General features: G+C 46.2%; 1 protein-coding gene across 2 annotated transcripts in view; it reads left to right on the top strand.

Moving 5' to 3' along the window:
* LOC146806097 (interleukin-1 receptor type 2-like) overlaps nucleotides 1–15,915 on the top strand; it is a 63,578-nt gene extending 47,663 nt beyond the window's left edge. For both annotated transcript variants that reach the window (XM_085623430.1, XM_085623431.1), the window contains exon 6: nucleotides 15,629–15,915. In XM_085623430.1, the coding sequence (XP_085479556.1) occupies nucleotides 15,629–15,651 (23 nt within the window). In that variant the 3' untranslated portion in view covers nucleotides 15,652–15,915. The remainder of the gene's footprint in view (nucleotides 1–15,628) is intronic.
* Nucleotides 15,916–16,343: the final 428 nt, after the last annotated feature.

Below are 16,343 nucleotides of genomic sequence, written 5' to 3'. Positions count from 1 at the left end.
TATGCCAGCAGGCATTTGTCACTAGCAGGATAAAGGAGGCCATGAGGCCCAGCAGTCTCATAGTTAGTCTCACCGAAATCCAGGATAGAGGCTGAAACATAGGTATCATAGCCTGAATATCCTTGACTCGCCATTCGGGAGAATAGGCCTGAAACTGCACCGTGTCCGGAAAAGCTTCGGTGAAATGGAGCGTCTGAGAGGGAGTCAGGTGTGACTGGTACATTGATAGTGAACCCCAGCAAATGCAGGCGGTTCGTCATAGTCTAGAGGTGGGAGACGACAGCCTGGGGTGAGCCCACCTGCAACAATCAGTCATTCAAAGAAGATTGGCAACCCTGATCTATGCAGATGAGCTGCAACCACCGCCATTACCTTGGTGAACACCCGAGGGGTGCTGGGAAGGTCAAAAGGAAGCTAGGCGAACTGAAAGGGCTTGTGGCCCACCATGAACCGCATGAGGAAGTATGTGTCCTGCAAGCCCAACGCTACCATCCAGTCTCCAGAATCCATTGCAGACAGGAATTGAGCGAATGTGATTGTCTTGAACTTCTTATTGAGGAAGAAATTGAGTGGGTGCAAGTCTAGGATAGGATGAAGGTCTCCTTTGTTCTTGGGCAACAGAAAATAGCAGGAAGAACAATCACGACTGACTTCTGTTGCCCACACCCTCACTGTGGCTCCCTCGGCTGAGAGAACCGTCACTTCCTGGCAGAGCAAGGAGAGATGGTCCTTCATGAATCTTTCGCAAGTGGATGGCATGGGTGGAGGTGTAGTCATGAAGGGGAAGGAGTAACCCCTTCAGACAATCTGAAGAACCCATCATTCTGATGTTATAGACCTCCAGTGGGGCAGGTGATGGCGTCTACCTCCCACCGGGTGCCCATGATGGTAAGAGGGCAAACTAAAGTGGTTTGGAGGCTGCCGCTGCCGGGGGAGTGGTGGACTGGCCTCACCTATGGCTGCTTGACTTATGGGGTATGTAGGTACCGCGCCGAAGTGGCTGGGCTGGTAAAGATACAGTTGAAAGCCCCTTCTGTGGTCCTGAAAGGAGAGAAAAGCGGACGGAAGTTGGGGAGGGGCCATGGAAAGGCACAAGGACCTGGCCATAGCTCTTGTGTCCTTGAAGCTCTCCAATGCCAAGTCTGCCTTGGGTCCGAAGATGCAGAGTCATCAAATGGCATGTCCACAAGAGACAACTGGACATCCCTGAAAGGCAGTGGTTCTCAACCAGGCATGGCACTGTAAAGCCACCAATGATCAAACCGCTCTGCCAAGTGAGTCAGTGGTATCCAGTCAACATGAGATTGTGAATTTAGCTCCATCTCTCCCATCTGCAGCAGCTTGAGAAAGTATGACCTGGGCTTCCATCGGACCCACGGGGAGCACCTACGCAACTGAATCCCCTAGGGCATGGAAATAATGGCCCAAAAGGCACTTGGTGTTAACCGACCGCAGGGCCAGGCTGGTGGAAGAATACATTTTCTTGTCTAAGGTGTACAGCCCAATGATCGTGAGTGCTGCGGGTAGCCAGTGGGATAGAAATCCATAGTGCAGGGGCCTGGGCTTTGAAAGAATGACCCCCTGCTCTACATCGGCGAACCCGTGGAACGCACAGCAGATGATGGTCAGCGGAGCGCAATGCTCGCATTGGAACATAGGCGGTGCGTTAGTCTCTACTGCCACTGAAGGTAGCCTAAGGTCCAGGACCTCTGCTTCCCTTCTCCCTGCCATACAAAAAGCCACTCTCGCCTCGGTAGCCACAGTAGGGGGACAAAGCATGCCAGTATCTGGGGGAAGTGTCCAGTACACTGGCCTCCCTCAAGTCCTCACACCAGTCCATGTTGGAATTATGTGACTGGTATTCTTCAGGGTTTAGCGACCTCTCCCAAACCTCCCCAAGACCTAGCCCGTAGGAATAAGGCTCAGACTCTGGCCTGGAAGGCCTTTTCAGGATCTCACAGGGGTCTGCACTTATGTGGGTGGAGAAGGTTACAGCCACTTTCCTAGGAATCACAAGAGCAGATAAGAAAGGAATGCGTATGGGGGAGGGTAGACATTGCTACAGGAAACCATCAAAGGACTAGCAAATCTGGGATGCTAGAATGGGGAGATATACGTTTTCACCCTGCTGTCAATTTAAGCCTAAGATCAGGGATCACCAAGCCAGTTTGGGCGAGACCAGCCTTGTTTTCCATGGCAGGGAATCAGTGTAACCGGGCTACGCAAGGGCAGCCCAGATTTGTAGGTTACTGGTGCAAATGTTTGATAGCTTTGAACTAACCATTCACTTAGCAGGGTCTTCACCATGAAGGAGAGACCTGTAGTAAACTGAGGAGTAATAATGAAAAGAGCTATTACCGCACACCCTTATTAGTTACAATCAATCCAAAACAGCATATATTGGATATTTGAGTGTCATAACCCAAACTTTACAGATCCTAAAGTCCAATAGCGAGTATAATGAATTCCACTCCCATATAGGTTTTCAGAGGTAATCCACGAACATCGTGTTGTAAACAAAATTCCCAGCAGTTACTGAAGCCGAAGCCAACACGTGTTTCGTCTGTACACATCCGAATTCAGACTTTCTCAAGGCAAGTAAGCTATGCTGTCCGTCAAAGGTCCAAACCGCAAAACGAAGTTGGTACGCGTAGTCTGTGGTATGCAATATAAGTTCCTAACAACAAGTCACAGTTCATCCAAAAATTCTGGCGAGTCAAAAAAGTTGTAGTACGTCCTCAAACGTCCACAGCCACCCATGTGTAAGTCTTAGCAACTTGCACCCCGGTCCCCAAATAATGGCCAGTAGTAACTGCTCCTGTGTACCCGTCAGAGCCGCGACCGTTTTTCCAACAGTCGCGGCTCTGACGGGTACACAAGAGCAGTATAGTGTTGACTAGTCCACTTTATGAGGTGACCGACTTATCATGGTTTGGCCCTCTGAAGGTACTTCTGGTGTGTAGTAATGGATGTTTGAATTGAGGTTACCACTTGCATACTTGACGCCGGATGTTACTAAGTTGTACTCAAACCAGTCCTCCTTTTACTGCTGGCCATTATTTGGGGACCGGGGTACAAGTTGCTAAGACTTACACATGGGTGGCTGTGGACGTTTGAGGACGTACTACAACTTTTTTGACTTGCCAGAATTTTTGGATGAACTGTGACTTGTTTTTAGGAACTTATATTGCATACCACAGACTACGCGTACCAACTTTGTTTTGCCGTTTGGACCTTTGACGGACAGCATAGCTTACTTGCCTTGAGAAAGTCTGAATACGGATGTGTACAGACTAAACACGTGTTGGCTTCGGCTTCAGTAACTGCTGGGAATTTTGTTTACAACAATAAAAGGAATTTTTCTATGGATGATGTTCGTGGATTACCTCTGAAAACCTATATGGGAGTGGAATACATTCTACTCGCCATTGGACTTTATGATCTGTAAAGATTGGGTTATGACACTCAAAAATACAATATATGCTGTTTTGGATTGATTGTAACTAATAAGGGTGTGCGGTAATAGCTCTTTTCATTATTGTTCAGGTGAATGTTCTTTGTACCTTGCCAATAGCACCGTTTGGTAGTAGGTGCCCATTGTTACCCAGCATCCCGATATACTTACCCTTGGATTATTACTTAGGCTTATACTTGTTAGTTCATTATATTGTTGTTTTCCTCTTTTTGATGTGTGGTCTTTCCCTTCTGGGAATGCTACTACTAATCTTCTTTTCGTAAACTGAGGAGTAGCCTGGGTGGTAGTTGCTACATCTGATGGTGTTTCAGATCAAAGCCTTGGTTTTGACACATGCATACTTCTATATTTCTGCCACCTGTGGCCTACAGGACTCCGAAATAAACTTCCCCTTAAGTGGTGGGTAGACGTGTGTAGACTCCGGAACTCAGACCTCTGAGACTTCCAAGAGGCAGAGGTGGACGTCTAACTATGGAGAAAGACCTGAAAGAGAATTAGAGACAGCTCCCCTGGGTGGGAGCTTGACCCGCCCTGACCAAGCCTAGTGTGTTTTGTCTACAAAAGAAGATTCATGTTGGGAAACGAAAATCAAGTTTCAAAGCTAAGTTACACTCATTGTTAACTGGTATCTGGAAAGAGGACTCTGGAGAAAAGCAAGGACTTTGGTGTCAACACCAACAACTGAGCCGGTAACTAAGGAGGAGGAAAGTGGCTTAAGTAGATTCAGAAAGACCAGAAGATACTCTGTCAGCTCTGACGACACAAGCGAGGGACACCCACACATGAAATTTGAAGTTTGGAAGCAGTGAACTGTTCTGTCTGCACAAGATGTCTGCACCAGAGAAGCCTGGTGCTTGGAGTCGTGCCATGTGACGATGCATGCAGTGGTCAATTAGTATTACTATGCAGAAACTTTCATTCACTCTTCACGCAAAACGGAGAAACCATGTGGGCTGGAGCGATCACTTTAAAACAATATACCTTTGCAGTAACTCATCCAATATTTGTTGTTTTAGCTTTATTAGAAGTGTAATATATTTTGGATTTTATTAACGTGGTCTCTTGATGCAAGTGTTGTGTTGGTACTGCTAACCTTTAACACACATTATCTGAAGTTGACTTCCAGCTCTGTCCTGCACTACTAAGGTGTAAATGAGGTTGCATTAAAGAAACAGTGTTTTGCACGGTGGCGGGAGAATTTGCCTCACTAGACAAAATGGCTTCCTAAAATGCCTACATAGGCAAGATTGTAATAGTCAAGCCTTCAGTCAACCCTCTGACAGCAGATTTACTTTAGGGCTAATTTCTCTCATAACAGTACAGTTGGAAGTGATAGTAAAAACTGGCCACATGGGTATCCATTTAAAAAGAGGCATCCGTATGGACTCTGAAGCATTTTTCCAAACTTGATGGTGTAGGGATGTACCAAAATCAGAAGGCTGGAGGGAAGAATATCATAGGGAAGAACTGCTACCAGGGAACAGAAAACGTTTTTTCGCATAAAGATTAAGTATTAGGCAAGTGTTAGGATTACTTTCAGGGCTAGGGTTAGGATTGCCGTAATATTTTTAGTAGATGCTATGTAGTTTACTGTTATATTTTTTCTCCCCTATATGGTAGGTATATACCAAGAAGAAACAGTTACTTAGCTTTGGTAATGCTCTTTCTGGTGGATTCTCTATCCAAGTGACAAACTGGGTGTGGAAACTTTTCACACCAGTGCTCACATACACTGCTAGGTGGCGCTATTCAGCTCCGCATAGGCTTTGTTCCGGTTTGGATTGACGGTTCAAAGCCACGTATAAATGCCACACATGCTTGCGGATGTCACTTTTTTGCTTCACTTTTTCCATGCCCTCTGATACTGAGCACAAAACAAATGTAGGTACCAGTTTTCAGATCTCTACTTTGGGACCTTTGTAGACACTAGAGGCCACTCAACAGTACGGAGAGGTGGGAGGGCAGTGAGAATTTGCAGTTAGAGTATCCATCAGAAAGAGCATTGTCATAGGTAAATAACTTGTTATTCTGATAAATATTTCTAACCGCAGATTACTCATTTAGACTGGATACCAAAGCAGTACCTCCCAAGGTGAAGGGTCTTTGTAGTGAACTCAGACCAAAAACTCTTGCAGGACCGAATGGGCAAAATTTCTTTCCCTCAGGACCTGACTGTCAAGGCAGTAGTGCTTTGTTAACGTATGGGCTGATGCTCACGTTCGAACCTGGCAGATGTCAACAACATGCACTCTGGTTGCAAATGCAGCAGTAGCAGCGTTAGCCCTGGTGGAATGGGTCCTCAGCCCTTATGCGGCTGCATCTTGACCAGTGCGTAGCAGATCCTAATGTAGAGGACTATCCACCTCAATTGGGTCGTCTTTTGCACAGCCTTCCCTTTTTTCCCCCACAGAGAACTCCACAAAACGCTGATTGTCTATTCTGTGGTCCTTGGCACGAATGTAAAAGCCCTGTTGGGATCCAACTGTTGGAGCCTTTCTTCCGAGGAGTGAGGGGGAGGAATGTAGGATGATAGAGTGATGGATTGCCCAGCTTGGAAGAAAGCCATGACTTTAGGCAAGAAGGCTGGCTGAATCCTCAGCCCTAACTTGTCCTAAAAAAATATGTTGTGGGGCAGTTGCACCAACCGACACTCATGTGATGAGCCGAAGTGATTGCAATAAGGAAGCGAACACCTGTGCATCGGCTTGAAGGGAGTTCACATGTAGGTCAAGACCAAGGTAAGGTCCCACTATGGCATCACAAATGGTTTAGCAAAGAACGTTTGATAAGCCTTTTTGAAACAGCATCACAACAGGTGGTTTCTACAAGGATGGGTGTTCCAGCAAGCACATAGAGGCTGAAAGGGCCAACAAATGTTAATAATACCCACTGCAAGGCCTTGCTGGACCAAAAATAAAAGCAATAAAACATTCAACAGTTTGGCTTTCCAAGGGTCTGTTTTGTGGACTCCACACAAGGCTTAAATTTGTCCCAGCACCCGGTGTAAATGGACTTCGTAGACGGACGTCTACCAGCTAAGATGGAATCCACAACCTCAGGTCAAATACTCTCCACTTTCAATGCTCATTCTCCTCGCATGGAGGTGTAGATTGTGCAGGTTCGGGTGCAGAACTCTGCCTTGCTGCTGTGACAGGAGAGTGGCAACCTGATTGGGGGCAGACACTCATGTCACAAAGCTCGAGGTACCACACTCTTCTGGCCCAATCCATAGCCACTAGGATGACTTGGGCCCGGTTGTTGCTGATCTTCTTAAGAACTCCAGTCAGGAGAGGCAATGGCAGAAAGACATACAGGAGTCTGTTGTTCCATTCATCTCGAACGCTGCATCTCCTTGCAAAGGATTTTTTGTGAAAACTAACCTGCACAGGTTTTGACACTGCACATTCTAGATGGTGGCAAAAACGTCTAGCCAACTGTTCAATGATGCCCTGTGCTACCTCAGATTGCAGTCACCATTCATGATCCGCAAAGCACCACTGACTGATCTTGTCTGCCTTGATATTCAAGGATCCCACCAGATGGTTCATGATCGTGATTTGCCCTGACATTCCAGCCAACTCAAGAGGTGCCGATCCTCTTGGCGCAGGACCCAGGATCTCACTCCGCCCTGCTGGTTGCAGGACCACAAGGTGGTGGTGGTGTTCGTGAAAACCTGTACCAACCTCCCCTTGATGGACGGTAGGAAGGCCTTCAGTGACAGACAAATCACTCGCAACTCCAACAGATTGATATGGAGCCGGAGACCAGAGTCCTCTAAGCTCCACCTCCCCAAGATGACCTCCCCATCCAGCAGGGACGCATGTTACCACCTTCAACTCTGAGGGAAGAGAGGTCTGCTGCTGGTCCAATTGCGGTCAAGCAACCCCACTGCAGATCGCGTGCAGTTACCTCCAAAACCTGGATAGTATCTGACAGGCTGCGTTGGTGTTGGGCCCACTGGGACTTCAGATTCCACTGCAGAACCCCATATGCAACCTGGCATAGTTGACAGCAGGAAGCATGAGGCCAACAGACCAAGAAGCCTCAGAGCTGCTCTCACTGAGATTCAGGACTATGGCTGAAACATCAGACCATATCCCTATGTCCTGTACTGGTTGCAGCGGAGCAAAGGCCCTGAACTAAATCTTATACAGGAAAGCTCATCTTAGCGCTGACATAAATCTTATACTGATCTATATCTAAGTTTGGCGAAAATCTTAATATGGATGGGAAAACAGCCAAGATTTTAGTTTCTTCCTTAAGTTAAGTGGGTTAGCCTGACTTTTGAGGTGCATAGGTATCTTGTTCCAAAGATGATAGGTTAGGTAAATAAAACTTCTACCACGACAAGAGACTTTCTTGATTTTTGACACAGAGACTGATTTATAAGCTGCTGAACGCAACAGTTTGTTCGGAGAGTACTGTACTATCTTCCTTCTCAGAAAATCTGGTCCACAGCCGTGCAGGGCTTTGTGTACCAAGCATAAGGCCTTAAAGGCCACCCTATTTTTATAGGGTGCCAACGAAACCTCGTCTGGGCAACAGAAACAAACTTGAATTTGGGAATCTTTTTCAAAAGGTGTCCAGCTGCATTTTGCAATATCTGAAGCTTAGTTAAAGAGCTATGAGAGATACCTAGATAAAGAACATTGCAATATTCCGGTATGGATAACACCAGTGCAAGGACTGCCGACTTTTGTATGTCAAAGGAGATGAAAGTTAAGACATTTATGATTGTTCTCAACAAAGAGAAACAAGATACTGTTAGTTTACTGATGTGATCCTTGAAGGAAAATTCTGTATCAAAAATAACCTCAAGGTTCTTGACTTTGGTTACAGGTGTAGGAGGATAACTTAAGATCTGAGGCCACCAGGCACAAGACATATCCTTTCCGAAAAGGAAAACCTCGGTTTTTCTGAGTTAAGCTTTAAGCAGTTCCCACCACAGCTGTCTCTCCATTGCCCATAATGTTTCTGATCGCCTCAGCAACTACAACCAGAGCTGAAACTGTGCCATTGTTGGTCTTAAAGCCAAACAGAGCCTTGTTCAAGAGCTCGTTATTTTCTAAAAACTTGGAGAGGGTATTATTGAGGTGCTTTTCTAAAACCTCTGCTGGGAAGGGCAAACATGATATGGGTCGATAGGGTTTCACTACTGTGGGATCCAGCAATGGCTTCTTTAATAGGTGAAGAGTAGAAGCTTTTTTCCAATCTGATGGAAAAGAGCCTACCTGGATGACATCATTTAACAAACTTGTTAAAACTGGGACTATGGTGGTAGCTACTTCTTGTAGCACTTGGGCGGGCAAGGATCAGAGGGAGCACTGGATTTGGTGCGGATTATTAAATCGAGCACTGAGTAAGTGGACAGAAGGGGGAATGAAGAGAAGCCTCTGGGAAGGAGTCAGGTGCGACTTCATCTCCTCGAACCCTGACGATGTTAGGAGGCTTGCCGTCGTCTGGAGGTGGTCTCCAACTGACTGTAGCAAGCTGGCCTTCAACAGCTAGACATTGAGGTAAGGGAATACTAATATCCCCAACCTTTGAAGCTGGGCGATGACCACTGTTATCACTTACATGAGCACCTGAGGGGCCTTAATGAGGTTGCAATGAAGTACAGCAAACTGGCCTACCTTGACCCGCAGGTAACGTCTGTGGGACTGTAGGAAACATATATGAAAAATTGCGTCCTGCAGATCCAAGGCCACCATCCAGTCATCCAGATCCAAGATAGACAGAAACTGCGCCAGCAGGAGCATTCTGAATTTGTGCTTGCATTGAAAGGTATTCAGAAGGCAAAGAACCAGAATGGGCTGAAGCCCCTTATCCTCGGTACAAGGAAATAGTGAGAATAACAAACTGTCCCTATTGCCGATACGGGAACCCTCTTGATGTCTTCTTTGGAGAGTAAAGCTCGAACCTCCTGCATTAGAATGGACAGGTGCTCTTTCAACAGCCAATCTAGTGTGGGAGAGAGATGCGGTGGGGCATAAAGAAATGGGAGTGGCATTCCCATGCTGAACTAATTGGAGGACCTGCCTGTCGGATGTGATGATTGGTCACTCTAGGAAAAAGTAGTGGAGTCTGCCTCCAACATGGTGGTTGTACACTGCTAAAGGCAAGCTTAAGCGGCTTGGAGGCTGTTGCCACAGAGGAGAGTGAATGGGAAGATTGGTGTCCCAAATGATCTGCAAGCTGCCAAAGCAACGCCATTGGGCACTAAAAGACTAGGGTGTTTGAAAAGGCAGCTGGAGCGACTGGGGTTGCCTGTATGCCAAACCCCCTGGAATAGCCTTGGAATTTCTTCAACTGGCGAGGAACAATCTGGCAGAGGTAAAAAAAGACCCAGAGAGCGGTGCTATGGCCCTGCTATCCTTAAAGCGGTCTAGGGATGAATCAGCTTTGTTACAGAACAAACATGAGCCATTGAAAGGTATATCCAGAAGGGAGGCCTGTAGTCTCCTGAGAAAGCTATGGATTACATCCATGCATGGCAAGGGAGCACCACCCTGGCGCCAACTGCCTATCCAAGACAATCAGTAGTATCAAGACCAGCACGAATTACATACTTGGTCACATCCTGAATAGTTTGTGCCAGTGACACCCTAAGCTCTTCCAAGACCACCAGGAAGATCTTGCTGGCCATGTCTTGAGAGGGCATGCATGTATCCTCCTAATAACCAAACTGCATTGACGGACCTAGGAGAACATTTATTTTTCAAATTCATCAATCCCCTTCAACTCCCTGTCGAGGAGGAAGGGAGGGAGGGGTGGTAGGGAACAAATTGAGGTTCCACTTGTTGGTGAAAGCCTGGACCACCAGACTCTCTAAAGTATGATGCTGTATAATGAAAGCAGGGTCACCAGAAGCCATTCAATGGCGTCAGGCTACCTACCTATTCACATGTGCACATGAACAGCATTTCAATCACATGCCCATTAAGTAACCGTTCAGGCTCCATTGAATGGTATCAAGGGCTCAGATGAGGCTGGCCTAGGTGGTAAAACCTTAGGAAGGGCATTTGTCTTGACTTTAACTTAATGCAGTTGTAGGTCCAGGACATCAGCTGTCCGTCTAATTACAACAGCAAATGATGCATTCTCTTCCAATGGGGCTCCAAGGGATGAAAGCAACCCTGTAGCACGGTAAGTATCAAGCCCACTGGCCTCGTTTAAGTTTATGTAAAAGCTTGCATCATCATCATCACCATAATGTGGGGGTAAATCATTCCCATCATTGCTATCTGAGTGGTAGCAAGCACTGGTTAGAGTCAGAGCCAAAAGGACAGAGGAGCCTCTGAGGATGCCTTTGCAGTGATGTTGGGATAGGGTCAGACTAAGGTCCTAGGGGTTCAGATGGCACCGAGGATGGATCTGCTCTTGGTAATCTGAATGGGAGCCCCAGTGGCTTACTAGGGAATGAAAGTTCCCCAGGGGAAGTTAAGTAGAGTGGCACAAATATGAAGCAAGGCCAAAACCTGATGCGGCGTCGCCGATGGCCATGGGAACTTGGGACACTTTGGGACCAACTGCAAAATCGACTCCTCAACTGGAGACCAGAAGCAAGATCAGTCGGCACATTTATGCCCATGCTATATCTCTTCTGAGAGAGAATGGAGGGAAGGGATTGAATCCAGCTTCATCTTCATGCGCTTGGACTTGAACTTACTGAACCGTGACTGCAAAGAGAACATCTCATGAGAGTGTGTAGTAAAGTTCCCTTTCTGACATGGTTACCCCACACTTTTTGCCTGGTATCTGATGCAACTTTGAAAGTGTACTGGATTCCTGCTAACCAGGTCCCCAGTAACAGTGTTCTTTCCCTAAACTGTAACATTGTTCCACAATTGGCACCACTTTAGACTCCAAGTAAATCTTTAGTAAATGGTACCCCTGGTGCCCAGTGCATTGGGACTAAAGAGGGTCCCTAAGTGCTGCATTTATTGTGCAACCCTAAGAGACCCCTCAGCAAGCTCATGAAAACTGTCATTGCAGCCTGCGTGTCTCGTTGCAGAGAAAAGTGAACATTCTACATGGCACACATCTATGTGTGCCATTCCTGCCAAGCACTACATGTGGTATATATGGTATAGATAAGTCACCCCTATAGGAGGTCTTACAGCCCTAAGGCAGGGCACACTATACCCATGTATGGGCATATCTGCATGAATGGATATGTCCCTGTGATATCGAAGTCCATTCTTAGGTACCACAAGTGCCCAGGGTAACCATAGCGAGTACATGGGCAGGACACTCTTGATTATGAGTTCCCCAGGTACATAATGGCTTCACTGAACCCCCAGATGTTTGCTGTCAAACATCTTGTGTTAAAAAAAAAAAAAAACACACTGATGCCAGTGCTGGATTTATTAATAAATGCCCCCAGAGGGCACCTTAGAGGTGCCCCCTGAAAACCTACCGACTACTAGTGTGTTGACAGACTGGTCTCGACCAGCCAGCCACCCTAGGCAAGTTTCTGACCTCCTGAGGTGAGAGCCATTGCTCCCAGAGGTCGGGAACAAAGCCTGGTCCAGGGCGGGAAACTTCAAAGCCCCTGCCTGCCACCTTTGTTTTGTGACCCAGGCCTCTCCCTGCCCTGACCCCACTTTTTGGCAGTAAGACAAGTGGGAAAATTTGTTAGATTAGGAGGTGTGTCCACACCAAGCCAACACCACCATCAAAGTGGGCTGGCTGATGTGGACACCACCGTTTCAGATTCCTCCATCTTGTTTTGGACTAAATTAGCCTTCTAGGGTCAAGTTATGCCCACTTCCCACACAAAGTGGTCATATAGAGGGCGTAGACACCCTAAAGGTAGGTAGCCCATTGGCTACTACTAGTCACTCCCCTTAAAGCCTCTAAATTGAGTATGTAGGTGGCATCCCTGAAGCCAAGAACTCAGATTCGACGGATCTAGAGACGAAAGATGAAGAGTCACATCCTGGCGAAAACTGTAGAAGACCCAAATCGCTGCCCTCTCACAACTCTCTCGACAATCGCGACACGATGACTCGCTCGTCCTAAAAGCTAGAGTTCTACCACAGGCCTGGGTAGCTTGTCAGCACTTTGAACTAATATCTACAGTCTCCCTTGGAGTAGAAGAGCTACTCTCCTGCAGTCCGCAGGCACCGAGAAGCAGAGTCCGGTCCACCGCCTTGCACCTCCCCCGCCAAACCGACGCTGCAAATGACCAGGAAGAGGTACTGGTGCTTTTGAGGGTCAAATCTGTATCCCCACCCAGTGTGTAGACACCAAGAGCAACCGGAGCCATGCAGTACCAATCCTCAGGGCACCGGACACCCTGCACCAAACACCAACGGCGAGAGTCCAATCCAGATTTTCACTACACTACGACCGAGCATTCGTTGAGGGATGTCAGCATCACAAAGACCCACTTTGTGAGTGGCCCAGTTGTACTGATTTTGCCCCTGCCAGCTGTCTGTCCCTAAGTATAAGGAGCACCTTGCGCATCCAACCCAGTCGACCTAACCACTCTGCACCCAAACCGCCCGGCCTAAGTACCAAAGAACCAGCTGTGCCCCCTTGCTCCAAGGCCCTTGCTACCCAAGCCCCCATTTGGGAGCTCTCAGACTTGACCCCAAGTCCCCCTGTTTCCAGATGCCCCCCTTCCCCGTAGCGCGCACAGCTACCAACCTAACCAGCACCCTGCCCCTGGCTAAACCCAGGCAGTTCCAGGAGAACTGCTGGAAGTACTTTGGACCTTGGCCCACTACAATCTTAAACCCAGCGGTGAACCCCTGAAACAGACTGTACTTATTGTTATGCATATATGTCCTTTCCTTCCATAGTATTACATTGTGTGTAAAGGCACACAATTTTGGAAGTTTTACATATCAGTAAAAACTGTTAACAAAAACAGTACTTACTTTTGAACTAAGTTTTTGGTTTTACAAAATATATAAAAAGAAGTGTTATTTTTCTAATTTGGTCTCATTTATTGCCCCTGTGATTACAACAAATGCTTAACACTGCCCTCTGATAAGCCTAACTGCTCGCCCACACTACCATAAAAGAGAGCGTTAGTACTATCTACTTTAGCGTCTGTATTCCAATTGGGGATCCACTAGACTCTACACAGTGTAATTCTTTTTAGTGCACTATATAGAGAGCCAGCTTCTTACAGAGTAGCTTCAGGAGAAGTCGCGAGACAGCGCTCTCGACTTAGAGTGGGACATATGTGAGGTATGTAACTTCTTTCTGTGTTTGGTAACATACAGCTTTGTGGTCTCGGATTGCCTGTGGGTGCACAAGGGCACACTCATTTCACAACTTGGAGTCGAACCCAGGTACCAAAGACACATCTTGCGCAGGTTAGTGAACAACATGTGTTTTTGGCAGTCACAGCATGAGTTGAAGCATGTCGTGTTAGGAGGGTACAACGCTCCTTTGCACACTGGGTTTACTTTTGGTGATCGTCGAAAACAAACAAAAAGGGAGAGAGGATCTCCAGATCCACATTTGCAAGGCAGGTAAAGAAAGGAATGGACATCGTCACACAGGAGTGGCGGTTTTATGCAGCTACACCCTGTCACTTCTGGGGTGAAATGAAGTCGACGCGGAGCCGCACAGCACCACCTAGCAGCGCGTGGAGCACTGCTATGAAAAGTTTCCGGATCCAGTATGGCACCTGGGGAATAGTCTAAAGATTAGGAATCTGCGGTTCGGAGTATCCATCAGAACAACATTTCACATACAACTTTAGACAATATCACATTAAAATAGATAGCATATACTGAAAATACTGTATTTGTGTAGGCATTATTTTGCCTACAATAATAATGTACCACAATTTTCTGGTACCCGATATCTTATCATACAACCAGGATGGACGAATGGTGGTGTTATGGCAGTCACCATCCTGTACATCATTGGTACATTCAAGCCCTTTGAATATTTCTAAAAAGATTTTGGACTTTATGAACTAGGTAATGAATTCAGATTTTAAGAAAGCATCTCATATGTATCTAGCAGTTTCAGTAGCTGACCGCGAGTCCAACGAGTTCCAGTGTATTTATATTTTTAACGTTTTTTGAAGCAAGAACATGACCCAGTCGGTGTCAGGGCGCTTTACGAGAACAACGAGATGTATTTGTAGTGCACAAGAAAACAATAAAGAAAAAGGAAAAAAAAAAAAGGTATTGGTGAGACCCAGTCGGATGACAGAGCGCTTTACAGGAACATGAAAGGTAGTTATAGTACAAATGATAAACAATAGAGGTCAACAAGGATTAGTCAAAATGACATCATCAAGTAATAGGAGGGGAGATAAATAAACTTTACATGATACTGCTGGACCCACAGAAAATGCTCACCTAAAATATCTTGAAAATGTGGAACAGCTTAAACGCATGGGGGGGGGGGGGCGGCTCTGTGAACAACTTTGTAAGGACATAAAAAAAGACTATGTAGCTTTGGTGCTAAATGAAGAGCTCTCTAGCAAGAGTAAGTTTAATTGCCAACAAATTCGCATAGTTCCTTCTGCTTCTGGTCAGGTGAAACAACTGGCAAATTGGTTTGTGTGGACCAGTGCCACAGGAATTATGTGATTTCGCGGCGTTTTCGGCAGAATTATGAATTTTCCACATTGCCACATACTCTCATCTCTTGCATAATCTGCAGATTTCAGCAAACAAAATTGTTTCTAGCTCAAATGGATAAAAACTTAATAGAAACACAGCCACGTGTGTTACAGAGCAGTGGAAGGCCCGTCACACCTTTTTGTTGCTTATTTCTGTATTTGGGTATCAAAGTGGTACTAATGAGCTGAAACCTTTGCCCAGAAAGCGCTTTCATGTGGTAAAATGCCAAAATAACGAAGAAAAAATAACACAAAATGTGCCGCATTAAGCTTCAAATTTTGCCTTTTCTTGCCACAACATTTACTCAACCATGCCACATAATTTGGTCCTCCTCTGCCGCCTAATTCCAGTATCCCTGGTACTGACCCCCTCTGCGGGACAAGGCTTAGTTGCATAGTGCTGGTTCCGGTCTGTACTTCATAGACCAAAAACAATGGATTATGACTAGAATATTTGCCAATCTAATAATTTTAGCATTCTTTCGTCACATTTATTTTCCACAGTTGTTGTACAAGTCAAAAATATTAACTTAGGCTGTCCGTGTTACTTTCAGGAAACCGGAAGTGCACCAGATAGGTGCAAATGTAAAACGTGACCTCGACTGGCAAAGGACCCTGCGGCTGTGGCCAGCTTCTTCTCTGTGGTGCTCCGCCCTGGAGATGAAATGAAAGCCATCACCCTGTTCTATACATTTTGATCCCTTTTCGAGGCGATCATCTAACCAATGAATCTACAGAAGTTCCTCTTCATGTCGCTTCCATGTTTTTGATGTTCTCTGTATGCAAAGCTTAACTCTTCCTATACATGCTCAATTTAAATAAAAACGGGTTTGTGATTTTTTCCAAGTTGCAAAATACTCTTCCGGATGCTAGCGCCAACAAGGGGCAGCGTGGAACCAAGCTGGGAAAGTTCCTCTGATTGTATGCGTGCGTTCTTTGATGGGCAGGGAGAAGGTATTGTAAGGTTCGCCTTGTATCTTAGCCCAGAAGAGGTAGATTTTCTTAAAGCTGAAAGGGCAGTAGAGACGGGACCTTTGCTCCAGTTTGCACTGCCAGCACCACCTCGGACATGAGATCCTTTGACGAGTTGTCCTGGAGGGGGTGTAGCAATGACCAATCAGAAACTAAACAAGCATCTGCAATGCAATAGGTCTCGCATTTACGGGAGTTTGAGCTATTGGCACTGTAAATGACAATGCCTTTTGTTTATGTTTTGGTTTTTAAAACAAATAACAAGGCATTGTCATTTACAATGCCAATAGCTTAAAC

This window comes from Triturus cristatus, chromosome 8 (genome assembly GCF_964204655.1).
Source record: "Triturus cristatus chromosome 8, aTriCri1.1, whole genome shotgun sequence".
Lineage (NCBI taxonomy): Eukaryota > Metazoa > Chordata > Amphibia > Caudata > Salamandridae > Triturus > Triturus cristatus.
The sequence above is the reverse complement of the archived record's forward strand: the minus strand, read 5'-3'. Positions and strand labels throughout refer to the sequence as shown.